General features: G+C 40.2%; 1 protein-coding gene across 2 annotated transcripts; it reads right to left on the bottom strand.

Moving 5' to 3' along the window:
- Positions 1–1,058: 1,058 nt before the first annotated feature.
- Positions 1,059–5,510, bottom strand: RB195_014170 (uncharacterized protein; the record flags this gene model as incomplete). Of its 2 annotated transcripts, none has more annotated exons than XM_064204316.1 (9): positions 1,059–1,070; positions 1,133–1,237; positions 1,349–1,442; positions 1,623–1,738; positions 1,806–1,861; positions 1,921–2,011; positions 2,969–3,126; positions 5,184–5,372; positions 5,444–5,510. In XM_064204316.1, the coding sequence occupies 9 exons, from the start codon at positions 5,508–5,510 to the stop codon at positions 1,059–1,061; spliced, it is 888 nt and encodes a 295-aa protein (XP_064060197.1). The 2 variants fall into 2 exon arrangements, with proteins under 2 accessions (XP_064060197.1, XP_064060198.1); XM_064204317.1 differs by having other exon boundaries at positions 5,184–5,363.
- Between the last annotated feature and the right edge of the window lie 6,140 nt (positions 5,511–11,650).

Here is an 11,650-nt window from a genome sequence, read left to right as displayed (position 1 = left end):
CAAACATGAAGACTTATTAAATATCATTTAATATGTAATGTAACATGTACCTTTAAAGTCAATCCACTTGGGATGCGCCAACGCGTTTTACTGCAATACGTAATGGTTGAAGTTTCGGAACGCGTATTGGCCTACGCAATGAATTGCGGAAGTCAGCCGATAATCGAATGAGCGCTTTCATCCTCCCAGACAGGTCTGGTAACGATTTATCGATCCGGGAGGGATGAAAAGCTTGGTTGGCACTAGGGCGGTTTCGAACCTCGAAACGAAACCAAATATGTACCTTTGTGGTTCAAATTCCTGGAAGTCATCCATTTTCCAACTGAAACGCCTTGCGAAGTAGAATAACCATCAGCGAAGCTCCAAAAGTGTTGTCTACTGGAAATTTTTGAAGGTGTAATCTTTGCATCATACTGATACAGGTCAAATATTCTCTTTCTCTTTCATTTTTCCGTGAGGTTGACGTGGGACTAAAGTAATGAATTTCTTCCGATTGTGCAGTACAAAAAGTCAGAATATATCACACTTAGGAGGGACAGAATGCACAAATATTTTACGAAGAAACTCTCTGATATGACACTTTGTAATGTTGTTAATAAAGTTGTTGGCATCAACTTCTGCATATCAAATAACCATAAGGAAAAGGTTTCACCTTCTCAACATCTGTAATTATTCGTGATCTTCATACTCCAACGGTCGATTGCGTTGAATTGGAAGACGGAAAAATAAGGAAGGGGTCTGCAGAAAACGCATAAGCATATTTTTTTGCTTTATTAATTTTGAGCGGTAAATATCTGTATAATACTTAACATAGAAAGGTATTGTTAAAGCAGTATTGCGAGACATTCTCAAACGAAAGGAAAAGTAAATCACTGAGTGAAATTCGCCACTCTATTTATTTGATTTCAACAATTCTAATGCTCTTTTGACAGCTGCAAAACACAGTAAGAATTGTTTATTTTATAGGTTATTAGTCTCGCTACAATGACAATAACAATTAATAACAAGAGATTCAAAACAATCCCTGTCTATATGCTTCTCAGTTATTTGAAGCATCGTCAATCGATTTTCTGCAAAACGAAACTTTAGAATGGGACAAAAAAGGTACTTGGCGTGAGACCTTAAAACATACATCTCTCGCGTTCTCCACTATTTTTTCCCATAAGAACGAAGATGTCTTCTGGGCAGCAGGAAGGGAAACTCCTCCCACGTGGGTAACATCGCCTTTTGAGATAGTCTGTCAAATTAAAAACTTCCATGTTGAAGTAACAAATTCAATGTATATTATATGAATTGGATAGAAAAGCTATAAACTGTGAATTAATAATGACGATAGTGGTCCCATTACCTTAACTATGCTGAATCGACCGACTTGATCAGATCGAGATATTACTGGGCCATCAATGGCTGTCACAAAATTACCAAGCCGGCACAACCGCACTCTAGAAAATCAAAATTATAGCCGAGAGCGTCCAAAAAGGGAAATGAGACAAGTAAACGCAAACGTGTAGAAAAAACTCGTAATCTCAAACACTGTGTGTTTTACTTCAAATTCGTTCGTGAGAAATGACTGACCAAAAACAGTAAGCAAGTAGTAAGTGCGTAGACACTGAAGAACTTGCCTTGATTTCAGCCCATAATCACAAGCCAACTCTTGCGGGACAAATACAGTCTCAAAAGGAATATCACTGCTGACAAATTCTGAACGAGCAAACCAAGACAGATCTCTGAGATCAGACTGAAAAAAAGACCAAGATGACACCCGGAAGCTGAAGCACTGGGATTGTAACAAACACAAAACGCACCGGTGACAAAGAATCGTTCAATCCAACTATGTCAACGGCGAAATACGATTTTTCCACTGTAAAGTATGAAAAACAAATTGCAGAAGGGAATAGAAAAGAGGATTTTTGTAGCAACCTTTATTGTAAAGACCTGACACAGAAATCTTATCCCTTAAACCAGCAGATAAAACAGCAGCTAACAGTATACTGCACGACCTCCAATATGCCTGGAACGAACGTGGAAATCATGACAACAAAACAGAAACCAATTGCAAATCATTCTTTAAAATTTAACTGAACAAACTTTTAGCTAACTAACTGTCTGGGTGCAGCATATTTTCTACCCTCACAACTAGTATTGTATTAGAGAATTAGTACAAACCAAAACAATCTGAAATGCATTTGGCACTCTTTCCTCGTTCCTTCCGACACTTTCTCATAAAACAAAGTTTAATCCTTATTTATGCTTCGCTGCTTGTGGATACCGCTAAAAATGGCACAATAGTACTCTTGCAAAAGGAAGTAGATGAACATAAACTCCTACAGAACTACAGAAGTTTCTCTTCCTCCTAGGCTCCACTCATCTTGTCATTGAGATTAAGCTCCATAGATCTACACATAACTCATTCCCTCTTTACAATTCACGGGACCGAAAAACAACTTTTCATCGAACTTGGGAAAGGAAGACTGAAATAAATAGCGAATTTCCGTCAACTCAGCCTTATGTACGGCAATTTTCACAACTATTTTGCGTTATGCTTCCAGGGAGAACTTAGGAAGCCGTTACAACGAGCTTTCACAAAAAATAACAGTAGGCCCATTAACTTAGTTGTGCCAGTTAACGTAATCAGTAAATCAACCAACCTTGTTACGTGGTTCAGACCTCAAAAAACCTGCTTAGGTACCGACTGAAACTCTTTTTGAGGTGGCTACCAAATTCCTTTTCGCAATCACCATTTGCGCTCAAATGTTACCCGATACGAAGGTAGTAAGTTAAAACATGTAAACAATCATGTAAAGGATGAGGACATTTCCAAACTGCATTTCAGAGACCACGTTACCACGCTTTATGTGGGTTTTGAATAGCAGCTGCTATCGAATACTGTTCAGTCAGAGTTATCTGGGTTGACGTGTTGCAACATTCTTAAAAGCGTTTCTTACGACTAAATGGGTGACCAACTGACCTTACTGATTTGCTCCGCGTAGTCTTCATTTTGAAAGTCAAGCAACTCGATACTGCATTTGTCTCGCAACGGTTCGTTCATACACTCCAATTGAACAACATGTTCCGAATATGAAGTGAGCGCCAGCACCGTCCGCTTAGCCCACAACATATTGAAATCTAAATATATACATCCGATCTGTGTCATTATTGGACCGGTCCAAAAAAGTGGCTACTTTTACAAAAGGACTTCAAAGGTATCACCTCACGAATCTGGGGTGGTACGGGTTTCAGGTGGGTAATGCCTATACGGGGTCGTGGATTGTGGGGAAAAGGGTGATTCCGTTCATCTCTCCCTGCATCAGTGCAAACGCCAGAACGCTGTTCCTTACGACGGCTTCCGTTACTATGCGCAGCCCTTGCGCCCAGTCTCCGTCTGTGATTCGTCGAAAACCCATTCTGATGAATCGCAGGCGGGGGGCGCAATGGTTGCGCATTGCAGCAGAAGCCGTCTTAAGAAAAGTTCCGGGGTAGTCCGTTTACACTGATACAGGGAGTGATGAACGGAATCACTCTTTTCCCCACAATCTACTACCCTGTCGTATAGGCATTACCATTACCGTTGAAACCCGCACCACCCCAGATTCGTGAGGTGATGCCTTTAAACAGGGATGTCTTCCATCAACTATATACGCGCTCTCTTCTTGGATGACCATACTCCAAAAGTTTGCAGCTGAATTCCGAAAGGGAGCTGGAACTGAGTTTCGCCAATATTTGTGAGCATCGCAAAAAGGGCGATACGATGGAGTTTCACCTTTCCAAAGTGAAGAAAGTCGACATCTATTTTTGTGTACATGTCCAGTACATGCCCAGGTGAATCGGTCATTAACTGAGACCCCAACAGGAGCGGGGTTGAGTAGGTCTCAGTAAGTCTCTGAGTTCTTTGAAACACCTTTCAGTTCAATCCTCCCTTATGTTATTAAGGAAAACGCATAATGAGTTCACTAAGCGGTTTGTTTCTGCATACATTTTTTATTCTCATGCCTTAATACTAATGCCACGCCAAACTGCATATTAATTACAGTACTGAATAAAAAAAGGTAGATTCGATACACTTTAGCACAAAAATTCGTGACAAAACTCATCCCCCGTCCGAAAAATCTGCTGGTTTCTGACCATCACATCCACAATTACTTTCGTGTATCTTTCTCATATGAAAACGTCACTCCTACACACTCACGGTTCTCGTGGATGCTTTATTGTCAGGTTTCTGGTTGCCTGGCAGGGAAAAATTGCACTCGATTTTTTTTACCATCGGGAAAAAGAAATCGCTTATCTTACACGTTATATGATGGGGTGTCATCTCAGATATCCTCTGGTACAAAACATATACAAGCTCTCCTGAGAAGGCAAAAAAAGTTTTAGAACCATCAACCTCAACTCGACTTTTCATTGTTCTATTTCAAGCACACTTCATTAGCATGAAGCAATAGAGGCTGCTTTTCTTTTTGTGTCAATTGTTTCGTGTTCTTTATTTTAAGATGAAAAATCAAATTTTATGTTCAATATTACTCTTCAGCTTTTGTTTCAGTATAAGATTTTGTAGATGTCATAAAGTGAATAATTGTTCATCCCTAGTGTTTCTTCATCCATAGCTTGTCGATTTTCTCTTTCAATGACGGTATTCAGTTACTTTAGTTGTCACAGACGCAGCAAAGTGAACCGTCTGGTCCGCTGCGCTGCTATACGGATACGTCGACGAAGTCTTCCAATTTCTACTTCTTCAAACTCCTCTAATCAAAACAAATAGTTTTTATGAAACATAACCACCTTTTTCAAAGAGCAAAGTCTTCATTCTTAATCACCATCTTCCTTCTTTCCGAAATGCTGTACTTTTTTACATCCCCTTCATCCTCTTCACCTTTTTTTTTTTTTTGATTTTGCCACTGCTGGACGTACGTAGATACTATTTGTCCTTTATTTCCCGGAGTAACGAACCATTACCCGACACCTTACCTTAAAATAATCATTGATCAGTTCACCTGGAAGCTACGGCGCTCGGCGCCTCGGCAAAAGATCTTTTAAGCTCGTCTCACACACACGTCTTTAGATTTCCACATAGGATATGACTATGGAAAACCAAGGATTTGAGTACTCCTTCCTGACGACTACGTTTAAAGAACTCAATCATAAGTTCTTACAAAGACATTATGCTTATCTAAAATTTTAGCACTCACGTTTGGCACAGTCAAATGCTGTAGAAATGTTTTTGTTCATAAGGCACTCCTTTTTTGATCCATCTCTGTTTACAACTGTCACTAAGATCTTTTTCATTGTTCTCCCATTTTGACTGACACGACTTCTAACATCATCAAACAGCGCACTATCAAGCAGTGAGTATGATGGAGCCAATACCGCTGGAAATGCTGAAGTATGAAAAAATTAAAGAAACACTTCTGCTGTAGTTGTTCATGCGGATAAGCAACTACGTACTTACCTGGTTGCGACGATGTAGCAAAAGCTCGGCTGCTACCTATCGAAAGATTCTGAAGCGTTCGTAACATCTACAGAATTATGCTATTCTCCGAGTATGCAGCCTCCGTAATGCCAATAGACACATGAAAAAAAACCCTCAATTATATATAATATATATATATATATATATATATATATATATGTATATATATATATATATATATATATATATGTATATATATATATATATCATAGTACGAAACAGAACAGTTTGAGAAATGACATATATAAATAACTGGAAAAATAGAGAGGATTGAAGTAAGTGACTAGAGATTTAGGGACTTTATCACCCTAATTGAACAGACCGAGAGTTCAGTGTAATATATTAATTCTACAGTAGAGATAGAACGGTGCAATTAATGTGAAGTAACTAGCGTTGTCTGCCGCACTCTTGGCGGTACAAGTGATTATGCCACGAAAATAAACATAGCAGCGAACGGTACTCTATACCACGCCCCTTATCTATCATCGGAATCGATTATACTGCCGCGGACGACAACACGAAATTAATAAATTCGACAACAATTTCTTGTTCGACAAACCATTTCCTCCGTAAGGCTCGACTGTTGCGGAGTTTGTGGAGTGGAGTGGATTGTGCGTTGACGTTGACTTGATAGTGGCTTCTCAATAGTGAACTGCTGATGGTGGCTTGAGGATCGGCTCGGTGCAGGTGCGTTGATGACGGCTGGTGGCTTGTTGATGACGATGAAGGTTGGCGTTGAGCTAGTGGCTACCTCTTCCGAGGAGCGAAACCACAATTTCCACACTTGACTCCGTGCTGCTGCTTTTGCTTTTGTGAAAACACAAATGAGTATTCATACTTCCGCAAAAACGGAAAACGGAAATGAAATTAAACTTGGGGTTTTATAGTTTAGCAAGGTAATAAGTAGTGTCGGCAATTTTCGATCATTCGTTTACTCCCTTTTAAAGGCGCAACGCTTAAGCTTGAAAACGACGAGACATTGATTTCTCTACGTTTACGAAATTGGTTGAATTGTAGCGGGAAACTGCTCTTGCAATGAACCGCCCTGGTGTTCTTTTTGCACCTTTTTATTGTTTAGTTCAATATTGGAGCAGTATAATTTAGGATGTCTAGCAGAAAAGGCACTTCCTCCAATTTGGAAAAGATGAAGATCTAAGATCCCTTAGTTCTATTCATAGGTGCGATAGGGAGGACCATGACCCTCCTGAGGTGAAGAAGGTTTTACCCCTCTCCGACTATCCAATGTGGTGCAAAGTGAAGGGGGTTGTCAAAATAAAAAAGGTACACATTTACACATTTATGATACCGCGCGGTGTAGGCGTCGATCTCGCTACTTTCTGTGTCACCACCGCACACGCATTACGCAAACATAACATTTACTACAACGAAAATAAAAATCCCTAATATCAATCAAAAATCAATAAATAAATAGAATAAAAGATAAAGAATAAAGTTTCTAGCGTTAATCAATCCGCTTGGGATGCGCCCCCACGTTCACTTCAATTCAGAACGGTTGAGGTTCACGAACGTGTAACTGGCTTATACAATGACCTGCGGTGGCAAGCCGATGTGTCAAGTCAATGTTTTTATCCTCCCAAACAAGTCTGGTACCAATTTGTCGACCCCGGAGGGATGAAAGGCTTGGTGAGCACTAAGGCGGACTCGAACCTCCGATCGATCGTGCAGGAAGCGGAACCTCTACCCGCTATACCACACCCGCCAAATAAATAGAACACAAATAATAAATAGTATAAACTTCTCTTATTTTCACTTTTCTCTCTTTTTCTTTCCACTACATTTCTTTTGTGCATTTCCGTACACATTTTTCCTATGGAATTCTCTTCTCTACCAGGGATTTCATAGCTTTTCAGATGTCCTGTCTTAATTCCTTAGTGATGAGTTCCGGGGAAGGCGCTTAATGTTTTCTATGATTCCGTCTAAGGGCAGGAACGAAACGGAAATTGTTTTATCGGTTTCTTACGGTCTTTTTTCAGGAGCCGCATCCTTACTTCTATGTCATTACGGTTTTCGAGGTTGAGCATGCGATGGGATGGAGAAAAACTGAAGAAGAATTCTACTCTGAAACGATATTATTCTGAAATTTATAAAGTGAGATAATAAAGGTTGTGGTGCTATTCCTTGAGAAAAATTTAAATAAAAAATTTAAATGAAATAAATCGGAATGAGAGAACGATATGGACTCTTTCATCCACACGGTGGATATGTTTCATAGGACTTATCCGAATCATCATGATCATGATATATAATAACGGGCTTATTCTGCCACGTGTGTGTGTGTGTGTGTGTGTGTGTGTGTGTGTGTGTGTGTGTGTGTGTGTGTGTGTGTGTGTGTGTGTGTGTCACGAAAATCGAAAAGGGGAGTGCGACGGGTCCACCGGCGTCGGATTGGTGCGCCGGCGCCAGATAGCTATAATAGGGGGGGGTTTACCGGCGTCGGATTGGTGCGCCGACGTCATATAGTTATGATATGGGGTGCGACGGTTCCCGCAGCGTTGAAACAGTGAGTAATAACTTTATGTGCATGTCACAAAAAGTAAATTGTTGCTGCCGTTTCATAGTCGTGCCCGCCGAGCGCGCTGCTTGTCAACTTTATGACTTTATAACTCTCCCGCATATCTATTTTCTTCTTCGTTCGCCTCAAGTTTGTAGCATGCCGTTCTCGGAAAGTGGAATCAAGCATGCAAAGGGCTGCTTAAATAGTAGCAAGATGTTTATGTGACCTGACGTGGAATGTTATCCTTATCGGTAGGATGATGCCTTTCCCGTCATTTTATGCCAATACATCATTCTTTGCAGACATGCGATAGTCAGAGCCGGCGCTCCGACCCCCTTTACTTTTGGACGGTTGGCGAAGGGGCCCCCTTCACTCGAGCTGCACGATCAAGACGAGAAAAAAAGAAAAAAAAGATAAACAGTTTAACATGTTGAGAGATGTAAGAAAGTCGAATATTTCCATTGCAGGTATCCTCTTCAACGTAAGAAGCAAATGGACGACGGAACAGTCGGAAGAGAAGGAATATTAATTTGTAATTACCATATAAAATAAAATAATATTAACTATGAGAATAAAATCTTAGTGACTTACCTGCCTTCTGATCACACTACAATAAGCTACTAAATAAGGAGACATTACCGATAAGGAACCACCGAGCAACAGAGCGAGAATGTACGGTTAGAGTTTGCAGCAGAATCACCCGGCATTGAAGAGTATCTAGAAATACCCCAGAACGTGACGAATCGAACGGTACACATCACATTCATTATGCGTTCTTCTCCGCCGAGAAATTGGGGTCCAAAATTAGGCATGAAAAATTGAGTGTCTCCAGTTTGGAGCCCATTACTTTGTTTAAAAGCAAGGAATCAAAAAAGAGATAATACACTGAGGTAGAGGTATCGCAGTAAATCACACTGCAATAAGCTACTAAACAAGGAGACATTACCGAGAGGGAACCACCGAGCAACACAACGAGAATGTGCAGTTAGAGCGTGATTTTTACAGCAACAGAATTTCGTTGAAATGAACAGCTAATATTTCCGTCCAGAGGAAAAATCGCCTAGCAGTGAAGGGTATCTAGAGATGCCCCAGAACATGGCGGATCTAATGGTGTACAACACTTTCACTGTGCTTTCGTCTCCGCCGAGAAATTGGCGCCTAAAATTAGGCATCGAAAATTGAGTGTTTTCAGTCCTGAAGCCAGTACTTTGTTGGAAGACAAGAAACTCAAAAGTAGATGGTATACAGAGATAGAAGAGAAATTTCTCTACAAACTGATACCAAAATTGTCATTTCACATTTCAAAATCATCACTAAGGAGAAAAAACTGGACCTGAAAATGGAGATTGAAATTACAAAATTTATATGTTTTTTGCTTTGTTTTCTACCTACTCGAGACGAACAGATAAGTATTGTATACCAAAGGAATCCGCATTTTACGCTCTATCTAAAAATATATAACATGTTAAGGGAAGTTTTTGTCTCAATCAAATGGAGAGGGGGGAGCAGTTGTAGATTCTCCGGCCCAACTGTCCAAGCCTAATGCTTAAGCATAGGAGGAAGCACACCAACGATAGCGTACTCCCCCCCCCCCCCCCCTCTTTGAGAAAACTACGCATCTCTGCAGGTAAACAGAGTTACATCTGTATAGATTGAGAAAACCTAGAGCAAATATGTACTCTTCACTCTATTGATAGGTTTCCAAATAAACAAGTTATTTAGAGAAAACCTGTTTTTTCGGCTGCAAAAAAGCAGCGATTTTCAAGTGCTGCTCCTGATGACTCATCACGCCGCACTTTTTTTGGAACTCCGCTTGGAACTATATATAATATAATGTATAACATATATGACGTATGTAAGTGCTCTTTTTCTTTCTAATTCGTAATTAAAGTTGCTCATTCGTCCTCATAGCTGCTCTTTCGTACCGGTGTTGTCATCTTCATACCTTCTCGTCAAATACGATTCAGCAGAAAATGCATATTATGTTGTTACTGTAGTTATTCTTCATCCAATAAGTAATTTTTCCGCTGCCAAAAATGAATTTTTTGTTCTGGTAACTCTTGATTAATACGACTAATCTCCCTTTAAAGGCATCACCCCACGAATCTGAGGTGGTGCAGATTTCAGGTGGAGTATTCGTATACGGGATGGGAGACTATGGAGAGCGGGGGAGGGGTGATTCCGTCCATTTCTTCGTAATTGCCGTAAAAAACGACCCGGAAGATACGGCTTCAGGCGTTTTGGCGCACTATTTTGTACAGGGAGTTCGACTGGAGCGTGCCAGCCTTGTGCGGCGCCGCATGTTCCGGGCCGTTTTTTGCGGCAATTAGGAAGAAATGGACGGAATCACCCCCCTCTCCGTAGTCTCCCATCCCGTATACGAATACTCCACCTGAAATCTGCCCCACCTCAGGTTCGTGGGGTGATGCCTTTAATGCCATCTGCTGGCTTATGAGCCCTTCTCTTCTTAACAATGTTTAGGACAACTATCCAACTAATTAAATTAGATAAATGGTTTTTAGGTATTCTTTTGTTGATGAGTACTATGAAACAACCTTTCTGAGTTGTCCACCTTTATTTGTACAGATTTTATTTTTCTTCGAGAGACATCGATATACAAATGTGACATAACGTGCTCCTCCCCTCCTTTTGAGAAAACTACGCATTTCTGCAGGTCAACCGAGCTACCTTTATATATACTGAGAAATTCTAGAGCAAATATATACCCCTCACTCTACTAAAAAGTTTCCAACTAAGCGAGTTATTTAGAAAAAACCTGTTTTTTCAGGTGCAAAATAACAGCGAATTTTCTGAGCTCGGGGCACATTTTCTCAATCCGGTCAGATAAATTCTGTATAGAACAACGAAAATTAGAGCAGTTATGTACCCTTCATTCTATTTCTAGGTTTTCAAATAACTAAGTTATTAAGGGCGAAATTTGCTCGTTGAAGTGACAATACGACAAATATATGTCTCATTGACCCCCTTCACTTTCGGCTGCCCAATATGGGCAAGACCCCCTTCACCTGGGGGCCGGCTCCTCCTTATCGCACCTATGATTCTTTGATAACTGTTTACAGAAAACAGGAGGAAAACCCATATTTCGCGTGATACTTTTAGATTTTGTCTATAATATATTGATAAGGAGTGTTTGAAGCTGAAGTTCGAATGTTCTCCAAATGTAGAACTGACGCTTTTAGAAAGAAGACTATGAAATCTTTCGCCTTTAGTTATTAAAAAAAAAAGGAAGAAAGATTGTTGGAGATACACGAGTCCAATTTCACAGAACTAATAACGCTAATATTAATTTTCGTTGATCAGTGGAGGCGAGCGAAGCGAACACCACAGAAAGTCTGATGTCCGGCTTTAGCCGGACGCTCAAACTGGTTTAACATAAACACCTAAACATCGTTAAGAAGAGAAGGGCTCATAAGCCAACAGATAGCATGAAAGGGAGATTAGTGGTATTAATGAAGAGTTACCAGAACAAAAAATTCAATTTTGGCAGCGGGAAAATTACTTATTCGATGAAAAGTAACAACAGCAACAGCATAGTATGCATTTTCTCTTGAATCGTACTTAATGAGAAAGTATGAAGATGAATAAACAACACCTGGACGAAGGAGCAGCTACGAGGACGAATGAACAACTTCAATTACGAAATAAAAAAG

This window comes from Necator americanus, chromosome V (assembly GCF_031761385.1).
Source record: "Necator americanus strain Aroian chromosome V, whole genome shotgun sequence".
Lineage (NCBI taxonomy): Eukaryota > Metazoa > Nematoda > Chromadorea > Rhabditida > Ancylostomatidae > Necator > Necator americanus.
Note: the sequence above shows the minus strand (reverse complement) of the source record. Positions and strands in the feature narration are given on the sequence as shown.